Source organism: Cheilinus undulatus, linkage group 3 (genome assembly GCF_018320785.1).
Source record: "Cheilinus undulatus linkage group 3, ASM1832078v1, whole genome shotgun sequence".
Classification (NCBI taxonomy): domain Eukaryota; kingdom Metazoa; phylum Chordata; class Actinopteri; order Labriformes; family Labridae; genus Cheilinus; species Cheilinus undulatus.
Window position 1 is genome coordinate 30124807 of NC_054867.1, and position 25176 is coordinate 30149982.

The 25176-nt window shown below is 37.2% G+C and overlaps 1 protein-coding gene across 2 annotated transcripts; it reads right to left on the bottom strand.

Annotated features, from left to right (window-relative positions):
• Nucleotides 1-711: 711 nt before the first annotated feature.
• On the bottom strand, nucleotides 712-19389 carry LOC121506833 (S-adenosylhomocysteine hydrolase-like protein 1). 2 transcript variants are annotated; one of them, XM_041782777.1, is made up of 17 exons: nucleotides 18906-19389; nucleotides 12964-13075; nucleotides 11921-12049; nucleotides 11437-11537; nucleotides 10932-11034; nucleotides 8698-8792; nucleotides 7988-8094; nucleotides 7767-7883; nucleotides 7010-7073; nucleotides 6331-6419; nucleotides 5993-6063; nucleotides 5758-5852; nucleotides 5522-5620; nucleotides 5001-5069; nucleotides 3993-4071; nucleotides 3641-3761; nucleotides 712-3290 (listed from the first exon to the last, which is right to left on the bottom strand). In XM_041782777.1, the coding sequence occupies exons 1-17, from the start codon at nucleotides 19083-19085 to the stop codon at nucleotides 3284-3286; spliced, it is 1638 nt and encodes a 545-aa protein (XP_041638711.1). In that variant the 5' UTR covers nucleotides 19086-19389; the 3' UTR covers nucleotides 712-3283. The 2 variants fall into 2 exon arrangements, with proteins under 2 accessions (XP_041638711.1, XP_041638708.1); XM_041782774.1 differs by having other exon boundaries at nucleotides 11921-12064.
• Nucleotides 19390-25176: the final 5787 nt, after the last annotated feature.

A 25176-nucleotide genomic window follows, 5' to 3' on the forward strand; every position in this document is an offset into this window, starting at 1 on the left:
AACAAATCAATGTCCTTGTGCATTGTTTCCCAAAGTCTGGGCCCACTGGTGGGCCCCAGAGGTACTCTAGGTGGGCCGCGAGAGGTCACTTCCAAGAGCCAAAAATCATAGAAACAACAAAAAAAAAGATAAAATAAAATACGTGATTACATGTCATTTTAAGAGTAAGAGGTTAAAAAAACAGCAAGGTTTTAACTCGTCACCTTTTTTTTTCATCTGTCTTATCTGATGTATACAATGTGTGTCATGGTTTAAAAGGTAACATCCTACTATGCAGCTAGCTTCCGGATTTTTTCAAGAATTTATCAGTGTCTTGGAAGGCATTAATGCTACCTGGAAGGTTTCAGTAGGCTACAGTGCACATAAAAAGACATAAACCTTAGGTAAAAAATAATGTAGGTGGCCTTGCAGATGCCCGTTTAAGCAAAATTTGCAGTGGCTCATTAATTGTACTTTTTACCACATCAGCATTTTCTGACTTATGCTAATGTATCTGAAAGCACAACATCTGTATTGAAGTTCCCTGTTTATGAAACAAAAATATGATAAATAAAAGGTAAATATTTGCATCTCATGTTATGGGTACACAAATGTTTTGGTGGGCCACAAAATGTTCATGTCTCAAATAGGACTGTAGGTACTTAAGCGTTGCAAAGGCTGCTCAAGTGGAAGTAGGTTTTGAATGATACACAAGCCATTATAACTCCAAACAGCAGTTTATTAAAGGGAACATAAATTCAAAAGGGGTCATCCTGCTGAAATTGTGTTCTTCTAACTAAAGTACTGATACAGTGTTGAAAATATATGCCAGCTTTATAAGGTAATATATCATTTACAGAACTTCATTTCCACATCAAAAAACAGTTATACTGAGCAACAGAATATCACAGTGGTATACTTATCTATTTCAGTTACACCAGATACAAGCAGTTTGCTTTAATTATAACACATTCATCTGTCTCTATAACAGAGTTAAAACCAGACTGAAAGGGCTTTAATTAGTTAAAAGGATTTCATCGTAAAAGGCAAGGCAAGTGCTATTTATAAAAGACCACAAGAGTCATTTGTGATTGTTACTGGATGTAATACATGGTTGAACATATAAATCTAAATAATGTTAAGTCAAATGTTTCTGACTTACATCTGAAACTGATATTTTAATGCATATCTTTAGTAATGCGAACACTGATCTTCTATCACTACATAAGTGAAACACTGCTGATAGGAGAAAATTGAGTATATTTTGCTGCATAGCTGTTATCTTGTTTGTATAGTTCAGAATAACATCCATGATGGGCATTAACATAGTTGCAGAAAAACACAGCTGTACACGTGAATATAAATTACTCAGTGAGTCAAGGCACTGTCAAATGACAAGTTGCCATGGTTACAGTGCTCATCTTGCTGACAATGTCTTCGCCGAATGTCCTTGGCTTTTATTCTTTTGAATCTGCTCACTCAAAGATGACAGCACATCATAGTAGCACTGTAGGCCACTATACTATTAAACAGTTGTGTATGAGGTGTATCAGCACCCTAATAAGGTAACATAATGGGGAACAGTAACTACAATGTTTGGTGAAATCTTAGCCACTCGGACTAACAGAATGAAAGATGCAATGTGTTAAAGAGCATTAAATGTAGAAAGACACAACTACTACCCGCACATTATATCACTTTAAAGAATTTGTACAGCTAAATTTAGGGAAGTAAAATATGTTTGTGCATTTAACAAACCCTGCAAAACAGTGCTTAAGCCATTTAAACAGTAAAAATCATCAAGAAAATATACTATGTAATTAGAATAGCCATTATTATGCTGCTGCATGATAATATGGGAGATAAAAAATAAAGTATGTGTCAGGGTAAGTGTGCTGATGAAATAAGTCATGTTTAGGCCCAGAGTGCATGTGATTAAATACTTTTCTGTTATAATCTTTAATAGAAAATCTTCACATTAACACAAGATCAAAGTCAAGTGATAAATCTAACAGTAAAATCAAATGTCACACTAACATCATCTGAGTTGAGATACACACAGCATTAAAATTCTGTGTAACACTGTTTAACACATAGTCTGTGACTCATGTTGTCTTTACACTTATGACACAGAGCTGCAGATTACATGCATATTTGAATCATAGTGTCTAAAATTCTTTAAAGATATTTTATAGCTCTATGGTAATTAGCAGTTTCTTGATAATGACACTAAACTTTAGAATGAATATTAAGGTAAGAACTGCTAATCTGGTAAAAAAATGTATTTACAAATATTTTGAGATATCCGAGTGCCCTGAGGTGCAGCTACTTCTCTAACCACACACCAAACCTCATTAATGGACATTTTCATAAGAAATAAATGAAAAGCTCCCTTCTTAACTTTGCTATAATAAAATATGGTAGTTTCATACCTTATTGGCGAAGGTAAACAGTGATGAGGATGACATTACAGAAGATATTTCTTCTATATTTTGTGGATGGAATGTTTGAAGTTAGTGAGCACTGCCACTTCGAAGCAAGAGGAAAACATTAAAGCTGCATCAAAGACTCCAAAACAAAGCTCTCACAAACACAGGATTAACTTAGAATATCAAACTGCTATGGCTCATTTGTAGGCGAACAGTTGCCTACTTAAACATCAAGCAGACACACAGCTAGCTAAATGGAGTGAAGTCCAATGACCACCAGGCCTTTTAGCCCTGGTTTGGTCCACCGACTCCAGAGCAAAACATTTGGACCTCGACTTTCCTCACCAGTGAGGAATATTCTATCAACTATTTATTTCAAGGCTTAACTTGATGAGATGGTTTCCAATGGGAGCCAATGGGGGCTAAAAAAAACACAGTGACCTTTTACATCTGTAGGATGGAGGAATTCAATATATCATTTATGAAATCAAGATTTACCATTAATATTCACAACACTAACCCTTCCTTGTCACAGTAATTTGGCACCATATATTTATATATTATTACATATTAATAAGAGCTGTCAGACGGGCCTACAGGTGTGATAAAAGAAAACCTAACTCCAACTAATCAGCAGATATAAGTGCTGTAGTTACACTGAGATTTCAGTCAGCTGGGTACCGTGTGTAGTCCCTGTAACAAGCAGCAAGTGAAGCGAAACTTGCTGGGGCTGATAAAATACATGTAAATATAGGCTGTGCATCCTGTGAAAAGTATAAAATACAGTATAGAGAAGTCTTCCTTTTATCCCAGGGATAAGGTGGTGTTGGGTACCGTCAACATTAAGGTGTACTGAGATATGAAAACCCCGCAGACTAATACCTGTGAATAAAAAGAACAAGTTTAATTAAAAAAAAGCTAACACTAGAAGATATCTTAATGTTATGCCCCAGTGAGTGTGTGAGATTATCCTAATACAAGTTATTTAAAAAGTATGACATACCTCGTTACTACAGTATTTCCAATGTTAAGATTTTTGCTGGGTGTTTTCCCATTTAAATAATTATTTGTATACAGAATTTAATTCTTGACAGAAATATTTAATCTTTTTATCATAATTTCATAGACTTAAAAGTAAATTATACAATGATTTTAATTTAAAGTAAATTCTAAGCTTACAAATCCCACAACTACTCTAGTGAATTAGGAAGTCAGAGTTTGGAGAGTAGTACCTGTAGTAGTTGGGTTTGAAAGGACCATTCTTATTCAGGCCCAGGTATTTGGCCTGCTCATCAGACAGCTCTGTCAAGTGGGCATCAAAAGTGGCCAAATGCAGACTAGCAACATACTCGTCTGGAATACACAGATATGATATAGTTTAAAAAAGAAACATGATTCAACACAGGAAATCAAAATATGTCTGCTGGGTAGCACTGTGATAAGAGGTCACAGCTTAACTCCGATTACAAGTTAGAGTCAGAGATTTATAATTCCCACTAGAGTTGGACTCAAACTGGTCAGCACTAAAAATCTCAGTTAAACACCTCAAAGTCAATGTGAGGTATGTATGGATTAAATCCTCACCCATCTTCTTGGGAAGCAAGTAAACATCCTGCTTGTATCGTCCCTCTGGAGCGTTGTACAACTCGATTAGGGCCAGAGCCTGAACACGAACATGGATTAATGAGAATAATGAGAACAGATGCACTGAACTGAATGAAGAGTACAACATCTATAGTGTTCTGACCACAAAGCAACCAGAACAGAAATAATGTTGTACAAACTACAAAATGTCCTATAAAAGCAGGATTTGATTTTGTTCGTATTTAGTGTTTTATCCACAGGGTTCCCCCTTTATTTCAAGAGATCATTTTCCAGGAGCTTTCAGGACTTTTTCATTGACAATATAGCTTGTATGAAGAAGGCATTGTGTGCATACACAAATATGTTTATTTCTGTGGAAGTCTGATTCAAAGGATGTGGAGTCTATGGCTATAACCATGAACTCTTACATTTTTATAAATGATAATCATATTTTCTTTTATTTATTTAACTAATAAATAACATTTTTTATGATTATCATTTATACAAAAGTAAGAGTTCATCATTTTAAATATACCTGCAGATTTACAGCACAAAACTGTTACAATTTTACTTTACTTAAAATAATAATAGTAAAAACTAGTAACAACAATTGTTCTCAAACAGTTCATCTCTTGCATCAGACTTAGTTTATGAAGGTCCAGTTTTTGAGGTCTAGAGCTGCTGCTGGCATGTAGCCTACTCTTAATACTGTTGTCCATAAAACACCATTACTGTTGTATATGATTCTGAGTATCATTTAGCACTTTGAGACAACAATGTCACCCGCTTTAATTATAAAATTAGGTCATTTTCCAGGGAGAGTACGACACTTTCCAGTACAATAAGCTTTTTTCCCTGTTTTCCATGACTGGAAATTTGGCCAATTGTTTTCCAGGTTTTCCAGAACGCTAGATGGTCTTATCATTACTCATGACAATTCAAGAGAAAAGAATCCAGTACTTTTTTTAATGTTACATGAATTACTTCAGGCTGGTGTAAATGTGTTACCTGTGTGGTTGCTGTAATGGACAAGACAAAGGTAGGAACAGTGGAGCAGCTGAGGTTAAGGAGGCGCCCCTATGGAAAAATGACATCTTGTTTATAAGAATATATGTATCAAGAAGAAACCTAGTTTAAGTATTACTGTTCCAACAAAATGGTATATTAACCCTAGCATTTTAGCATGCAGTGTTAAGACTGGTCAGTCATTCACTACAAGAAAACTCATTAATATATACAAGCTGTTGTGTTTGGCTCCTTCAGTTTCTTGTATCTAATAATTGACTGTTGTTTACTTTTCATAATCTCTCTAACTAAAGTAAAGATACTAAAGGCATAAAATTCTGGCTTTACCAACAGATCTTAACAATAAACTATTTCTATTATGAAGTTTACATTCTTAAAGTACCAGAAAAATTTCAAACACAGATTAATTTTCAGGAAAGACATGAAATGACAGCCATCACATTCCTAACATTTGTTTGTATTCCTCCCATGTGGCTGTCAGTCGTACACATGGAGCCAGTTACCTCAGCCAGAAGAATCACCCTCTTGCCATCAGGCCAAATGACGTGATCCACCTGAGAGCGCACTCTCTCCCAGGTTAGCTCAGGGGTCCGAAGACTGGCCTGTCAGAGATCATAACATCTGTTAGCCTATTGCTATTCATTATATTTAAAGACTGCGGCTAACCTTTTTTTAGCTTTATTTGAACTATTTTATTCATAACAGATAAAAAAGGGGAATCATAAATATAATAGTGTACCACATCAATCTCAGTGTTGGAGTGTCCCATGTTGCAGACAATGGAGCCATTTTTCATTCGGTCCAGCTGGTCTCTGGTCACCACATTCTTGTTTCCTGCAGACATTCAATATCAATCAGCACACATAATCTGACACACCAGCCACATTTTAAACAGAGACCTGAGGAACATATAAAATGTATGAAGACCAGTGTCTATTGGAAGTTATGCCATTCTGGTGTTTACATGGAGTTACCTGTACATGTGATGATGACATCAACTTGGCGAATGACCTCATTCAGCTTGACCACCCTGAATCCATCCATGCTGTTTACACACAAGAGGAAGAGGAGGTTCAGCATTAAGTCTCAGAGAGGACTGACCAACAGAAAACGTCTATTTTCTATTGACTAGTAACTCCCATCAGCAGATTGGCCAGACCTCCTGCTAGGTTAGCGTAGTGAGTTTGAGTTATTTTATAAATCAATTATCTAAGATGAAATGGTTATCAGCATTGGTGGTGGTGTTGGTCACATATTTTTGACATTTAATACATTCAGTGTAGCGTTTATCTGTGTTGTTTGTTTTCCTCACCACGCCTGCAGGGCACAGATGGGATCAATCTCTGTAACATAGACAATGGCTCCCAGAGCTTTCAGAGCAGCACAGCATCCTTTTCCAACCTGCCGAGATCAGATGGTTTAGTGTGTGATCTTCCACAGGCCTCAGAGAGATGTTGTAGACCAAAACAACACCATGGTTAAATAAGATGAACAGCACAAAGACCTTTTCTTTTTTCTACAGTGGGTACCTTTCTGTCCTGCACCGGTATACATCTTGCTTGAATATGAACACACTCAGCACTCTCATAAATCTTTGATAAAAGTTTGACTGATACTGATTCAACTTCAGTCTCAAACTGAAACTCAAACACAGGATGCAGTGACACAAACACTGGTGTAAACAGCTACATACACCAAGCTAACATGTCACCAGTTCTGACATGAAGAGCCCATCAGCAGAGGCAAAGAAGCACCATACCTACTGGAGGATTTACAGAGATTATTACCTAACACTTGGTTCTCTTACCTACAAGTACCTCTACGGGTTTTTGTTGTGCATCCCTGCTACCGAATATGTACTGTACATGTGAGTAAGGGTTTTTTTATAAACATATTATAAACTGCAACCTGTGAATCTCTTATAAGCAAGAATACTTTCAAACTAATACAATTCATTGAAGTGCAGAATGTGAAAATAAAGAGTATCTCACCTCACCATACCCACATACGACCACCTGTTTTCCTCCAAACATGACATCTGTGGTTCTCTTCAAGCTAGAGAGGTTTGAGACATAAAATTAGTAAACTGCAAATCTCTAATGCTCTTAAAGGCCATTTCAAGTCATCCAGTTCTCAAGGCCACACCATATCAGTGTAATGATATTAATATTGTTCCGACAAATGGTAGATAGTGCTTTTCTAATCATCTGACTACTAAAAGCACTTTGAAAATACAGGTTGCACTCATCCATCCACACATTCACACACTGAAGGCCACAGAGGTAGGGGTGTGCACTGTAGAAGAGCAATACAAGAGGAGCAGGTTTTTGAAATGTTATTATGGTACAGCACAGTACATGCAGATCTGATGACACACATCTAAAGCCCTCAAGGGAGACAGAAATGTCTCTTTTTCCTTAAACACTGGACTCAGAAGGACCTTTTATAAGTTGCAACTGTTTTCCTATTTGTAGCAATACATCAAGTACAACCTGTGAGATTCTGGGGTTTTTTAGCACTTGGAGGAAAGAAAGCACACTGCTGCTACTACTAATTAGCTGTGTGGGAGAATTCACAGCTGAGCTTCCAGATTGTTTCTGTTATACAAGCAAGGGTCTTTGTTGGATGGTGCATATTTTTCAGACCTCACAGGTCACAGTAAAAGGATCCAATAAACAGCCTGTGCAGTGTTGAACATTTCTTTCACCTTGTTATTGTTCAGACTCCAACAAACCCAGGTACACTCACCCGTCCAGGATGGACTCTCTGCAGCAGTACAGGTTGTCAAACTTCTGCTTTGTCACAGAGTCATTCACGTTCATAGCAGGTACACACAGTTTTCCAGCTTTGGAAAGCTGATACAACCTACAGAGACAGAGAGAGACATCAGAAACCGTTTTACCTCATGTGCTGAGGGAATTTCACTAAATATTTCAAAAGCAGTGTATATCTATTAAGCTTTATATCACCTGTGAACCCCGGTGACACTCTCCTCCACAATACCTCTGATCTTCTTGAACACATTGGGGTATTTCTTGTACATCCAGTGTGTCAAGTCTCCTCCATCATCAAGGATCTACCAAAGGAGAGAACAATTATTATTACTAAAATTAACAAAAGGAAACAGACACCATTTAGCTTTATATTTCTCATCAGCCCTTGTAAGCAAAGTCTGTTTTTTCTGACCAACATTTTGGTAAATATTATTTTAAATTAACTGGTATATGGGGTATTTATATTTGACTGTATCATACCATTTATGATACTATGTACAACACAACATTACACCACATGATACCACACCATAAGAAACACTTTATTATCCCTTTGGGAAATATGTTTCCGATCCAATTTGTGTATTTATTTTTGGGCTTTTTTGCCTTATGTGGACATGACAGGACAGGCAATAGAGTGGGGAATGACATCCAGAAAAGGAGCACTGAATCCAGGCCACCTGCTTGGAGGACTATAGCCTTTATAAACGGAGTGTGATCTAACCACTAGAACATCAGCACCCCAAGTGTTACATTTATTGATTTAGCTGCCTCCAAAGTCATATCAATAAATAAAAACAACAGAAACAAACCAGTCACTGGTGAAGACAGAGGCACAAACCAATGAAAAAATACTAACAACACATATTGTCCAGTTTCCTGCCCTCACAAAAAAATCCTCTTACCATGTTTGGCTGCCAACCCTCATTGTTGACGCAGCGGTCAATGCACCACCAGAAATCGTCCTCAGATTCCCCTTTCCAGGCGAACACAGCCACACCTGAAACATAACAGATGGACAATACCTCTAAAAGTCTTAAAAGAAACAATCAACTTTGTCATCCAGACACAAACGGTGAAAAGCCACATGTATGAAAGTAAATAACAATGAAATTCATGTGGCAGTGAATTAATCAGAAACCTATCCAATCTAGTTGTTCACACTTTCATAATTCTAAATAAAATATTTGTCAGCTTTTCAGTCAGTACATATAGGAATATCATTACTAGATGTTAAGGGTAGGTTGTGTAACTGATAACTGAACAGCAGCAGCAGAAAAAGCTCCATAGTTGTTCAAATGTGTATCCCCACATAAAACAGCAGGAAGTAGACTGTGAGCTGCAGGCACAAACTCAAACCTCACAATACAAGCTTGAACTCTACTGATCTGGTGACTCCTAAATCATCTAACCCCCCGAGCTTTCACATCATGAAAGGTCTACTGTGGTCATTTAGTACATACTTAAACAGTTTCATAGCAACCTCACATAAAAGGGCTTGAGTATTGCTGTTCTTTCACGAAATGCCAAATCTTACATGTTCCTATTATCTCTGCTGAGCAGATTCTTCAAGTCTTTAACATTTCAGACTGTTCCCCAGTTTCTAAGAGACACCAGATGCTCACATGGTAAAGCACACCTCTAATTTAAACATGGGTTTATACTTATATTTATATATTTTGCCAAATATGAGAAAAATATGAGAATATTGATCAAAGTATGCAGTTCATTGCCAGCATTTATGGGACTTTAAAAAAAGTGGAAAAAGTGGCAAAAAGGCTGTAAGTGGCAACAAGGTGAGGCAAAAATGGACAAAAGTAGCAAAATGAAAGCGGTTAAAGTTGGCAAAAAATAGCAAATATAGGAAAAATTTTAGCAGAATGGGTTAAAAAAGACAAAAAGAGTTGAAAAATAAGCAAAAAGGGGCAAATGTAGGTCACACGGGGCAAAACGTGACAAAAAAAATTGAAAACACCAAAAATAGATGGCAAAAACTTGGTAAAAAGTGGCAAAATGGGCATGTATTGGCAAACATGAGTCAGAAAGTAGAAAAAATTATTAAATATTGGAAAAAGAACTAAAAAATATTGATAACTGCCTCAATAATTGATTTTAAAAAATGATTATAAATAGCAAAAATGGGCAAAAAGCTGCAAAGTTGAAGTGACTAAAATGGGCAAAAAGTAGCAAAAAATGGGTGAGAAGTGGCAATATGTGCAAAAGAGGAAAAACTTGGTTGCAAGGAGCATAATAGTCAGAAAAAGGATTAAAAATGGTGGGCAAAAATTGATAAAAGGTGGCAAAAAGTGAAAAATGGGTGGAAAAAGCTGCAAAGACAGTTAAAAAGTGGCAGAAAGGGCATAAAGCACAGAAAATTAGTTAAAAGTGACAAAAAGAAGTGGCAAAAATGGGAAAAAAGCTGCAAAAATATGCAAAAAGTGGGGAAAAATGAGTTAGTGGCAAACAGCAGTGACAAAAATAGGCAGCAACGTGGTGAAAGGTATTAAAAAGAAGCACGAATAAATAAGTTCAACATCAGAACCAAATAACAGCTTCAATACTTTTCAGCACCACAATAAGAACTGTTTGCCATGATTCTAGGACCAATGCTACTGGTCAGACACGCATGCACTGACATTACCAATAAATCAGAACTGGGGAGGGCCCATTCTCTGGGTCTTTTTCAGGGACTCAACCAATTCTGTGGGCAGGCCTACTTGTACCCTTTATCTCCAACCTTCACTATAGATTTTTTATGAAGGTCATTCAGGCACACAGTCCTGCTGTTGAAGATTAAGGTTGAAGCACAGAGAAGATCACACCTTTTCAATAATAACCCTGCACTAGGCAGTGATTAACCTCTGCATGATACGCCGACTCGTACTTTGCCTGTTTTATAAATCGGCTTTTAAAATGTTTATTCCTGGACTTTTAACGGCAATGAGAGTCCCCAGCCTTATGTAATTGTCCTTGTCCCTTTTCAAATAGTCTTTTTGTTTTGTCTGCATTTTTCATTATGCTGTCTGGGTTTTTTTGATATTTTGGATTATATGGTGCTTTGTTCAACTGTTGTTATTTTTAAATCTGCTTTGTAAATAAATTTGGATTTTAAAGCATGCTCCTTCTCTGCTCTTCTTACCAGTCTCTGACAGAGCAGCAGCCACTTCATTCTGTGTAGAATAAATGTTACATGCAGTCCAGCGGCACTGAGCCCCGAGAGCCACCAGAGTCTCAATCAGCACCTGAAAACACACAGGTAAGCAGGTTGTGCATCAGTAAAAGGTCAAATAGTATCAAGCTGATTACTAACCACAATAACCTCTGTAATTATCATGGATTATGTCTGCTACACTGTTTGATTCTCTGTTACAGACTTTATTTGACTAGTAGGATTAGTTGCTTGTTAATAAAAAATGAGTCACACATAAAAACACACAACCAGTTATTCATTCAGTCAACTCCACAGCACTTTAACCTTTATAAGACCCACATAATCAGGGAGTTGTATATAATTAGATTTTGTTCCTTGGAAAGTGTTGAAAAAAACTGTGATTAAAACTAAGCAAAAATCCTATTCTGATGAAAAAGCACTACCACATTGCAGCCTTTTCTTTGATGTCTCTGACTTTACAGTGAGGACTTACTGCAGTCTGGGCAGTGATGTGAGTGCAGCCCACAATCTTGGCACCTGCCAATGGTTTCTCACTTTGTGCTCTCTTCCTCAGTGAGATCAGAGCTGACATGTCTGAAAACAACAGAACACGAAATAGGTACAGGTGAGAAGAAGTTGAGAAGAAGAGCACCAGCTTGAGACAAAAGAATCCAACAAAACTCAGTTTGTGTACTTCTCAGCAGTACCTGACTGGAATCAAACAGAAAAACAGTCATAGATAAATAATCTCTAAGATATAGCTTGATCAAAGCTATTGTTTTGTCTTGATTACGTCTAATGTTTCATATTTTTAAATTGTGATGTGATTTCTTTAAGATTGTATTTTCAAGTGTTATAACCACTCAGTAAAACATTTAACAGACTCCTTAAAAATAAGTATTAATCTTGGTTCAAAAATGCAAAAAGTCTTTTAGTTTAATGTGTCAACATCAAAGTAATGGGTTAAAGTGTCTCACCCTGTTCTGCAATCTCAATCTCCCGTCTGCCAAATTCAGCCTGTTTGATGTTTTTGACACAGAAGTCACTGCTGCCTTTGGTGTTCACCTGAGTTTTGTCGCGGGGTGAGGTCTCATCATCAGAGCTATCTGTATAGGATGCAGCTGAAAAGAAGCATCAATCAGCAATGCAAGGAATCAAAGCCAGAAAGGATCTGGACAGGTGTGGATAAACACAAATTAACAATACTTTTTTACCAGCAGAATACAGCATATCACATCAGTTGATGGAGGTAATTTTTAATATGCCCCTGTTTGTGTAATGTCCAGACAACCAATCCAGCCTGGATAAAGGCATTAAAGACCACTTTGGTATGCAGTGTACGAATAACAAAAAAAGATCTGCACAGAAATAGTTTAACTAAAAATGACAACAAATTAAATTGAGAAAAAGGCTTAAATACAATCAGGGTAATAGAGGTAGTAGGCACAAATGAGTTTTTCTAACTGGTTGAAGTTTTATTTGAGGACTGTGCATGGTCTGGCAGCTGGTAAAAGTTCATACTCAGAGAGGAGGATATGGCATCCATCAGACAGTATTCCCAGTGCTTGCCTGACTGCTCATATATGGACTGTAGGGAGGTTTTCAGTCCTCCCCATGACCTTTAAGTCAGTCTGTACCAAACAAGCAAGCAGAGAGATTACTGTACCACATGGACATCCCACCCCTAATGATGCTCTCCAAAACAGCCTCATAAAACAAAGTCATGATCTTACTCATCAACACGAAACACACTAAGTCTATGTAAAAAATACTGCATTAGTTGTTAATGTAAATAAAAATGATCAACATGGATTTCCAGGCTGAAAAGGTTATTTCAGTGAATGTCAAGATATGTACAGGATGTGACCTAAATCACTTTAAAGCTCTATGATACTCACATTTTCATCTTGTTCACAACACTCTAAACTTCAGCACTTTTTTATTCTGAGTAGAATGTGTGCACTTTATGCTGCAGATGCAGTGAACATTGGTGCGTACATGTTTGGCCTTTGCTTTTTACCTGAGCTGTAGCTGTCTGTGGACGACTGAGAGATGGAGCGGGACAAGGAGCGACGGCCTGTCTTGGTAGGGAACCTGCTGAACTCCTGCTTATCCTCCACAAACTGGATTTGCTTGAAGAGAAAACAATCATATACATCCTATAATTTTAACATTTTATTGAGGGTTTCAACTAAAGTCATTTCAATTGGACACAGCTTCTTGTCATAAAACATCTGTGTGTAAATTCAGAGCTCAAATTATAGTCCAGCTGTTGGCCGGGTACTGTGTTCCTTTGAAATGAAAGGGAATCTGTTTATTTTTTTATGTCTTTCTAAATATAGAGTTGTGTTTACCATATACAACTTTTTTAAAAATTAGGAATAACTTAAGTGTAGAGGGAAAAATAAAACTATTTGATTTTTTTTAAATGATAAGAGTATGACAACTCAGCTTGAACAAGTAAGCTTATATTTCTATCTTTACAAAAATAGATGTCCGGCTGCAGATCAGCAGACATCTGGCCATCAAATGAGCCAGATGTTCCAAAATTAAGCTGCCAAAGATTTTCTTTTTGGATGGTTCCATTTTAGTCATGCTTGTGTAATAATACCAAACATCCCCTCAGTTTCCCCATAATTTGTACGCTGCATTTCTACATTTTCTTGAGCATTAGAAAACATTACTGCAAGTGAAATGCATAACAGTATTATCATGGAACATAAAATATTTGAAATTATTATTATCAGCACTACAGTGACTATAAAAAGTATTCACCTCCTTGGATGTTTCACACATTTATAGATTTTTATGAATAGAGCACAGTTAATATAATTTAGTTTATTTGACTCTTTAATGTCAAAGTGAAAACAGATATCTACAAAAAAATGTTAAATCAAATGGTTGATTTATAAAGAAAAAAAAAGGCAAAACATCCAAGGATGTGAATATTTTTTACAGACATACTGTCTACACACTATCAGTTAATCAAGGATGCGTGTGTGTGTAAGAGGAAAGAAGTGTTGTTTAGCTGATGTCTGTAGCTTTATGCCTGGTCAGCTAAGTCTTTATCACAGCTGCAATCTGCTGGATTTTTTTGTTGACGGGCATCTTGCATGAATGAAAGCAACATCAGATAAGGAGGTGTGCTGCAACTCTATCTTTTCTCATGCTGGATAGCAAGTCCAGGAATGGAGAAGTGGACAAGTGGACTCAGACGTTTTTCTACAGTCACATATGTTAGGTTTTTTTGTTTAGTGAAAAAACGTAGTAAGTTATAAAGGGGCTGAGCATTATGAGTGGTGCCTACATCAGATGACAGTGATGGTAAAATCCTCTGTCACTGGTTTCTGACCATAGGCCTGGTATTAAATACCCTCCACATACCAGTGAAAATAACTTGGCAACAAAGAACAATGTGAAGCTGTTTTCTTGAGATTAAGGTGACAAGACACCACATATTTTTCCCCGGGGCCAAACAGGGTGGGGTGGGATTCAGGATCCCATAGCTATACTGACCTTAAACTGTAGAGGAAGTGAACACAGGGATGACACCAGTAGATTAGTAAAGAGATTTTTAAATCTTAAAATGAGTTTGCGGATTCTTTAGGCAGAAGTGGCCAGAATATGATGAGGGTGGAAGGGAGGAAGGGGTTTCAAGCTTTATGATGTCAGCTAACAGATGTGTTGGTAAGAGAAAACAGTCTTTAAAGCTCCTGTAGAGAACGTGGGGTAATATTTGGTTTGGCAGCCTCTGTTTTGCCTTCTACACACATAAGCTGTGTTTTTTAACAAAAAAAAAAAAAAATCTCATCCTGCTAAGTCTGCCAGGTTAATGTCACTGTGACTCTCAGCAGAGGTATTTCAAGCGTTAAAAATCATGACAGAAATAGTCCTTTCTTTATGAGGATGGTTTTGTTTGTCTTTGTAGCTCATAAAAAGCATTAATATTATTCAAGTCTGTTTCATAACCAAGTAAAAACTAATCAAAAGAAGCTTTAACATAAAACACTATCAGAAGTTTTAGCTTTTGTGTGAGCTGTTGAGTTTGAATCTCTGTTGACTTATTGTAATCAATTTGTTGTGTGTGTTTATATTGTATCTAACGTGGCTCTTTCTAATATAGAGTCTGTTTAATGTTTTACCAGACTCAGAAATTAATTTCCTCTTTTATACCCTAAATACAAAGTCCACATGTGATGTGACTCAAGCCCAGAATATTTGAATCTATCTTTTGTTGCCTATTGAGATTTGTTATATGGTCATTATTGCTAAATGGGATAAACATTATAACACAGGTCATCTGGTATATAATTGCTTCTGAAGTCGCAAGTACCCCCCCCCAATTATCACTCATTTTGGACCTTTTTGGACCTATTTGCTTTCCGTCCAGTTGCACTAGTTTACTGTATCTTTGTGTTTGGATTTTTTCTAAGCAAAGTCTCTGTTATTTCAGGAGAAGTCAACAACAAATGTCTGCAAAGAGAGCAATAAAGTCAGATTTCAAGCTGAAGCATGACCCCCAAAGCCATTTTCATGGATAGTCATTTGTAAGCTTTTAACTTCACAGACGCTGGCTTCATATTAACTAAAGGGCATTATAGTTCAACTAAACATATGTAACATCACACATTAACACAGGCTAACATAAATAAATGTCTAACTTTGGAGACAGACTGCTTCTTCCTTTGAACCCTCATGAAAATTAAAGTGACTGTGAGCATAACTCTGCTCTCAGTGTCTCGGAAAAACACCATAAATTATTTCACATTTATTCTCGCTGCATCAGTGCGCTGTGGAGAATCGCAATTTATAACCTCTCATTGCGCTAAGGATTAAATGCTTTTGCTTTAATGATTTTAATTAATATACAACCGTTAAATGATTTATTAGGGTCATACAAGCTAACATGTGAATTCTTTTAGTTAAAACACTAAGACATGGTTTCTGATTTATTATCCAGCACTAGATGGCATCTATTGTTAATAACCTCTCGTTATAAAAGCACCCTCAAGTGCACATCCACCCAACAAGCATGGCTGATTTAATCCAACGGCATAACGTAAAACTCTAAAAGGGGAAAAAGCAAATCTCAAACTTTGTTTTCATTGTATTGGTATGTGGTTGAAAAAAGTAAAGATGTACAATATAACAACATAACATGATATTAGTATCAGCAGATATTCCCTGAAAAGGTTTATCAGCAGTCTTAGCAGATATGAAGATTCCTGTCCGGTATTTACAACCAGCATACTGTCTGTAAATATCAGCCATATGTATGAAAAAAAATTGTGGCGTTTTAGGCCTAAGACAGCCATAAAAACACCTTATAAAAGCTAAGTTTTGCTGGCAAAAAAAATGGATTTTCTGAAATAAATACAGTGTTTCAATGTTTACCACAATCTTTATTTCCCAGCCTCGGGAGCAGATAAAGACATGAAATAAAAAATATGGAAGTTTATATTCATGGCTTTAATTGTAAAAATTTACTCTTATCCTACATTTTAGCAACATTTTTAAAATCCTGTTAAATCAAAATGTTCTCTTTAGTGAAACTGAAACTTTTATTTTAGCAAATCATGCTACATTTTGCTGATTGCATATCTTAAAACCAATAAGATAATCCAAATTGCATCAGATCTTAAGGGCATAAACATGACAGCATTTTATCCAGTCTTAAAGGTATATAAATGCAGGTGTTGTATTAGATCTTTATGGCTCCACAGGTGGAGATCAGCGCTCTCAGGACAGGACCAAGGTTGGGAACCACTGCTTGGAGGTTGTCAAAATTTGATTTGCAAATATTAAGTAAAATCATGATTAAGTACTTAATAAACAGTTTGTATAATGGTCTTTTGGTAAGACAACCTTTGAACAGCCACTTCCTATGGGTTTTTTCAATGAACCAATTAAAGGGATGTTGATTTTTGGCAACATATGACACTATAAGTTTTTTGTAAAAGATCTTGGGGGGGCTCAGCTTGACTTCGAAATGAGTGGGGGTGGGGGCTCCAAGGAAGAATGGTTGGGAACCACTGATCTAAACGATGGTTCAATGACCTGCTGACTTCAGGCAATTCAAAGAAGAACCTGCAGCATACAGGTCACTTACTGCAAATTTAATAAGGTGCAAAGGACTTACGAATGTGCATCAAAGTCAAAATAGAAGAGATGCAATTTAATTAGAAACTTTTTTCAATTGTCTTTGTTCATCCTCATTCCTTAAACTTTAAAGTGTGTTTTCAGGACTTATGCTTTGGGTCTGAACTACGTTTATATATTGGTATCGATGTCAGTATTGGCTAGAATGGATCTATAAATATTGGATATCAACAACAATCAAATACAATGCATCCCTACAAAACAGGGTACAACAGGGTACAAACTGCAGGAAAACTCTTGCACGCTGTCTATATTGCACAAATAAATTAGCAATATTTCGGAAGTTAAGGCATTTGATTTGTGGTATTATCTATGTTTTAGTCCAGTGTAGACGTGTGTGGGAGGATTGGGAGTGTGTAGGATTTTGCTTGAAATTTACAGTGAATTAATTCCACTCCTACACATTTGTCTTATGAAAGAAGATGTAGGGTTTTCATTTCAAGTTTCTGTCCTATCCAATACCATACAGCATTTAAAAAACAGAGTGCATTGTTGCAATAGTTAGTATAAGAGGGTTGATCATTTACATCATTAGCTGTCAGACAAGACACCTTAGTTATGTAGTCTAACAAAAAAGAAAATAAATATTTTGGTTTGGTTAAGATGTTTGAGAGATGATTTAACTCCATGATCATCTTGGAGGATGTACTTGTTTTTCTAGTATATTTGCACAACACTGTATTGTCCATCTTTAATGAGGAGTGCAAATGCCTTTTGTTTTAAAGCCCAAGGAGCTCAAGGTGTAACTCTTCCTTGTTCCTTGACGTCGTCAGTTAACACTGCTCTTTTGTACAAGTTTCAAGGAGGAAATTGTTCAGTTTCCTTGAGTTGGAGTAAGCTAGAAAGTAGTACATAGGTGAAATTGACTTCCCTTGGAAAGCAAACTGTGAGAGCCGAAAAGAGAAACGGAACTTTTTATTTCTTGTTCGAGAGGAACAGTTGTGAGGTCTATGGTTTGTGTGGACAATGGTAATGTTATATAACAGGGTTGGCTTTTCAATGTCAATCTCCAACAGTATTATTACTCTTTTTAGTGCAAATGATCTGCACAAGCTATGGAAGTCTTAAAAGGAAACGCTTACATACATTTTGTTTTGTTCCATTTTCCATGTTAACACGTCATCTTTGGTTCTTTTCTCTAGATGTAGACTAAAGTAGATAAAAATGTATTTTTGCACAGCATTTCATGATTACAAGATAATGTTATGTCAGTAAGTCAAAACTTTGAAATTTACCAGGAGTTAGTCAACGTCATGGGCAAAATGGAGTAAAATAACAGATATGGATGTACAGTATGTCTGCTATAGGCTTCTGTAGCAAACATTCTCTTCAACAGCCTTGGGAGGTGGGGGGAAACACATACATCTATAATAATTCAGTATTTCCATCTAACATGTTATTAAATACACGTTTTCCAACTGCCTGTCTTGCAGTAAATAATTCAAAAGGTTTAAACTTATTTCATGACAAAGACACAGTGTGGTTTAGCTTTAAAGTCTGCAGATCTCTATTCTAAAACCTATAGCTTTAACGTGAAGAAACTAGTTCACAAGTATTCACATTGTAAGTGGAAGGTTAAAATAGGTCATTTCCTTTATTAACAACATATCAACAGGATGTAAGTACAGCGTACGAGCCTACTATATCCAGTATAACCCCTTGCAAAGCCAATTTCCCCAAGTTATCACATGCAAACAAACTACACATACTCACTACTACATCTGATAAAGCTCTGTACACCACATACATTGTCTAGTGTGCATTATTACAAGCTGTTACAGAGAGTCTTGGCAGTAGCCTTACCTTTTTCACTGGCTTGTGAGTGGGCACAGCACTGAAGGCAGACGACAGCTCTCCCATGTTCATTTCGCTGTTCTTGCTTACGGTCATTGCTGAGTATTTTTCCGCAACATTTTCGCTCTCTTTCACCTCTTTACTCGCCTGTTTCACCTCCAACTTCGCCTCCCCGGCCGGGTCTGACATGTTGACAGTGAGTGAGTAACGTTACCTGGACCAGAAATGCAATAACCGTTGAGTCCTGATGACAACAACGTCACACTCTAACGTTAATGATCCCCTCGCGCTGCTAGCAAGCTACAACTGACGGAAGAGGCTTTCGAAGTGCGTGCATCTAAAAACAGAAAGCTACCGCAACAATTTAGCAACTATCTGTGTGTACTTCACTTTTATTGAGCGCTGAAAGATGTCGTTGTGTTGTCTGTTATGGTGCGTAGAACACAGCCGTGTAGAATCCCTGCTAGCTCAGCTGTCACCTGGCTGAATTACTTTGTGGGCGGTAACCGAGGAAACGGGGGCGTTCACTACGAGCTGCTGCATTCAAGGTAAATGGGAAAACGAAATTAGTATTTGGTTTTGGGTTTTTTGTTTGTTTGTTTGTTTTATCCAAGGTGTTGTGTTTTTATTACATTTTACGTATCCTAAGTAATGTTTGATGTGGCACCGTTTCAATCAGTGTTATCTAGGGACACAGCAATGCATAGCCTTTCTAGAAAACGCTTTAGCAGTAAACACGATGCATATTTACATAAATGTGATTTTTGCTGCCAATAAAAGAAATACATGCTTGGTTCCCTCGTTCTTTTATTTTATAAGATCCCACGGAAAAGGATTATGGCCACTGAAAAAATGCGATATTTTTTTCTAATTCTGAGGAGGGGAAAAAAATCTGAATTCTGAAGTTCATCTCGTAACTCTGACTTCAATCTGAGAATTCTTCCTCTTTTTCTAAATTCTGACTATGATCTCTGAATTGATCCTGGAGAGTTCATTTGCAAAAGTGTAATTATGTTATTATTATTATCATAACTGTGTAGTACAGGTACAACTAGTCAGACTGCACCTAGTGATTGACTCAGTAGAAATGACTTAACAAAATAAACAGAATTATATATATATAAAAACCTACTTTTGTAAATGAAGTCTTACAATTAAAACAAACAAACAAAATCAGGTCTCTTTGACTCATGTAAATGGAGCGTACAAGCAATAATGAAAGATTTAGTCATGGTTTCGTCTGATGAAACTTTGGTTTTAAAAAAGGTCAACAAAGAGTTTCAGATTAATATTCTAAGAAAAGACAGGGTTAGACTTTTCCACTTAAACACTTGTCAAAAATAATTTTCAAACTTTCTATACAATGACATTAGTTTGCTGTCTAGTCTGTTTCTGTGTTCAACGCGAACACTTGTCTACTTTATTTTATTTATGCACCGTTTAACAGGGTGTTATAACCTGGTAAAAAATGCGTTCAGACCTAGTACCGTCAATTCCCAGTTCAAACAAACGCATCATTAAGCTTGTTGGAATCCTCATTCCGCACGCATGCTCCCTTATGCTGGTGCAAGGTTGTGAAGTAAACATTATCGTCGCTTTCTTCAGTGTATGATGTCACGACATAGCGTAGCTATTGGAAAAAAAAACATTACTTTTTAAAACTTTTAAATTCAACCATGTCTGACACTGCAAGTTCTCACCATCTGTACTTCAGCAACAATCTCAGCAGCATTTCAGTTCAGTAGTACTAACTCGTGTTTGAACATTTAACATTTAAGTCTTTTTTTTTACTTGCAGCGACTCATTCTTGTTGCTCAGTTAGTTTGATGATTAGTTTACCTCCATGATGTTAATGTGATGCTGTGTGGTGCAGCAACCTGGTGAAATCAAAAAGTCCCCAAAACCCAAAAGAGAAAGACAGACAGTGGTATTAGCCATTATAAGCCAGCAGGTGATATTAAGGATCTGATAGCATGACACATACGTACATCATCCTTAATTGACTGTCCTCAACTGTCATCCCTCTAAATCTGCAATGCTGATACCTATAACCTTGCACAATAGTTGTCCTCATCTAAGTGGATTAGGTGAGTGAAGCTTGGAGTAGTGTTGTTTTGTTTGATTTAGTTCATGGACACAGAAATCTGTACAGTACACTACACACTCAATGTTTGAGCTCTATTCTCATCATAAAAATGGTAATGAAAATATCTGATCTTCCGCTAGGATGATCAGATGTTCTTGCTTTAGCAAAGCTAGAACTTAAGATAAGTGTAAGTGCTCTTTTTGTATTTATTCATATTTAACCAGGTTAGTCCCACTGAGATCAGAGATCTCTTTTTTGAGGGAGGCCTGGCCACAAGAACGGCAGCAACACAGTTTCAAAAGTCATCAGCCAAAAAAGTGACATTCAGAACATTTTTATTGAAGAGTCTTCACCAGAGATTTAAAAACATTCAGGTTCTGCAATTAAAAGCAGTCTGCAAAGTGTTCCAAGCAAAGGTGCAGAAAACCATAAAGCCTTCTTTCCTTACTTAGTTTGGACCTTCGGAAAAACAAATTTAGCAGAAAGTTAAATGAACGCAGGTTGTGCAAACCATCCTTCAAGGTAGTCCGTATAGTTGCCCAGAATGGCTTTAGAAATGAACATGTCCCAATGTCAAAGACCACATGTACTTAAGGCAGTCCAGTTGACTTTAGAGTATAAACAGCAATAGTGAGAATGAAATCCACAATGAGTGATAAACCTCAGAGCTCCATGATAGACACTGCCCAACATATGAAGACTCTGAGCAGAGGCATTCATGTAAAACACCCCCAATCAAGAAGGAGTAAAGAGGTCAATTAACAAGAATTACTTCTGTAGAAAAGTCACATTAAAACCTTCAGTATTTTTAGTCACACTGAATATGCCTGTTAAAAGTAAAGTTTTTATCAAGTAAATAATAATAATAACTTTATTTGTATAGCACCTTTTAAAAACTGAGGTTAACAAAGTGCTTTGACAATAAACAGAGTCACAGTTAGGACAAAGCATCATAACACAAGCGGACAAAACCCCAACAACAGAAAAAACCATGAAAAAACATAACCTCAACATCATAACCATACTGGTGCACACATTACAAAGCTCAAACACATGTCAAGTTAAAAAGACATCATCATACCTTGGTATGTAAAATTCCAGAATAAAAATCATGACCAAGAATAAAAAATAAATAGAGAAATAAAAACCCAGAATAACTTAGACCTATCAGGCAACACAGGTACCCAACTAGAGAGACCTAAGCACCAGAGATGTAAGAGCATCTCAAATGTTAGAAAGCAATAGAAAGGAATAAAACTCAGAGCAGTAAGAATAGAATAACACAATTAAAATATGTAGAGATTAACTAGTCATAAAACACAAATTAGAAAAGCTAAGAACTGTAAAATATTAGTCATAATAACAATAAAAATCATAATAATGATGATAATGAGGTAGAATGGACACAACAGCAAAAAGAGGTAAAAATGATAAGAGCAGAGAGAGGGTTAAATGCTCTAAAATCAAATAGGAGAAGTCAAGATAAATAGTAGCAATCAGAATCAAACCAGGCATAAAATACAAAGCAGAGAAGAGCAGACGCTGATGTTTTAAGGTAAAATTTGTGGAAGAAGAAGAGAATTTAAGAGAGAAAACTGACAGGAAGAGGAAAGACACAGTAGACGACAGAAGACGACAGCACATAAAAGCAAGTCAATAGAAATGAGTTTTAAAAAGTGATTTAAAGATGTCACCGATTCAGCATGCCTTATCTCGTCGGGCAGGTCATTCCAAGGTCGAGGCGCCCTGACAGAGAAGGCCCTGTCACCTTTAGTCTTAAACCCCGACTTTGGAACGACCAGGAAACCCCTGCCCGAGGGTCTAAGGCTCATAAGGGGTTAAAAGTTCTGTCAAGTAGCTCGGAGCCAAGCCCTTCAGTGCTTTAAAAGTGATAAGTAAAATCTTAAAATCAAATCTAAAACTCACAGGGAGCCAGTGTAAGGAGGCTAAAATGGAGATAATGTGATGTTGTCTGTTAAAACCAGTTAGAAGCCTAGCTGCTGCGTTCTGGACCAGCTGTAAGCAAGAGAAGGATTTTTGACTGATGCCGGAGAGAAGAGTTATAATAATCAAGTCTTGAGAAGATGAAGGCATGGATGACTTTTTCAAGGTCAGCCTTGGTGAGTACTGATTTTATTTTGGTGTTTGTTCGAATGTGGAAAAAACACGACTGGAGAAGTTTATTGATATGGGTGGTGAGGGTGAGGTCTGAGTCAAAACTACTCCTAGATTTCTGTCTGAGGGTCTGATGTTTTCTGAGAGGGTACAAAGACTGGACAGCATGATATGGGTGGCATTTTGAATGTTAAAAAGTATTACTTCTGATTTTGATTTATTGAGTTGTAGAAAATTCTGAGCCATCTAGCAGGTGATATAATTTAACAGTCTATGACAGCAGCTAGGCTTCAAGGGTCCTCAGGGCTCAGGGGCAGGTATATCTGTGTGTCGTCTGCATAGCAGTGAAAAGAAACCTTATGATTCTGAATGATTTGGCCAAGGAGCAGCATATAAATAGAAAATAAAATCAGACCTAAAACACCAGCACACCACAGGTAAGAGTAGAGGTAGAGGAGGAGTGGTTACCTATGGTGACTGCAAAAGTTTGCTCTAACAGGTAAGAATAAAACCAAGATAAGATAAGATAGGAATAAAATTAAGTATAAGTATTTAAAAGACAATAGCAAAACAATTTACCAACCATCTTTAGTCACAGTTTTCTCTGTCATTTTGCCATTCTTGAAGAAGTAAAAAACATGAGTTTAGTATTTTCTGCATTTAGAATATGTTGCGGATGACGAAGATGATCTTGTACCATGTCAAAAGCATGAACCATCACACTGAACACACAAGGGTGTGTGCTCAGCCCCCTGCTCTTCACCTTACTGACCCACGACTGCACACCAATACACAGCACCAACTTCTTCATCAAGTTTGCGGATGATACAACAGTGGTGGGTCTCATCAACAACAACAATGAGAGAAATTACAGTGACGAGGTGAGCCAACTGGCCATGTGGTGCAGTAACAACAATCTCACTCTCAATGTGGAGAAGGCAAAAGAGTGTGTTGTGGACCACAAGAGAGCTAACACCCACCATTCTCCACTGACCATTAACGGGGCTGCTGTGAGAGAGTGAGCAGCACCAAGTTCCTGGGTGTACATATCACAGAAGGCCCCTCCTGGAACACTAACACTGCATCCCTGGCCAACAAGCCCAGCAGCGCCTTTATTTTCTCCATAAACTGCGGAGAGCCAAAGCCCCAGTCCCTATCATGTGCTCTTGCACCGCATCCTGCTGTAAGACCCTGTAGCACATAGTTAGAGCAGCTGAAAGGATCATTGGTGCCCTCCTCCCATGCTCAAGGACCAGGGACGTACAGTTAAAACCAGAAGTTTACATACACTATATAAAAAGGCACATAAACTTTTTTTTTTCTCACCGTCTAACATTAAATCAGATTAAACTTTTCCTGTTTTTGGTCAATTAGGATTACCAAAATTATTTCTATTTGCTTAATGCCAGAATAATGAGAGAGATCATTTTTTAGACAATTTTTTATTATTTTTTTAAACGTCAGAAGTTTACATACACTAAGATTACTATGCCTTTAAACAATTTGGGAAAGCCCAGATGATGATGTCATGTCTTTGGAAGCCTCTGATAGGTTTATTGACAACATTTGAGTTAATTAGAGGCACACCTGTGGATGTATTTTAAGGCACACCTGAAACACACTGCTTCTTTGTGTAACATCATGGGAAAATCAAAAGAAATCAGCCAAGATATCAGGAAGAGAATTGTAGACTTGCACAAGTCTGGTTCATCCTTGGGTGCAATTTCCAGATGCCTAAAGGTGCCACGTTCATCTGTTCAAACAATTATACGCAAGTATAAACACCATGGGAATGTCCAGCCATCATACCGCTCAGGAAGGAGACGGGTTCTGTGTCCCAGAGATGAACGTGCTTTGGTCCGAAAAGTGCATCTCAACCCAAGAACAAAAGCCAAAGACCTTGTGAAGATGCTGGCTGAAGCTGGTCAGAGTGTGTCATTATCAACAGTCAAACGAGTCCTGTACCGACATGGGCTGAAAGGCCACTCTCCCAGGAAGAAGCCATTATTCCAAAAGAAACATAAAAAAGCCAGATTACAGATTACAGTTTGCACACAGGGACAAAGACCTTAATTTCTG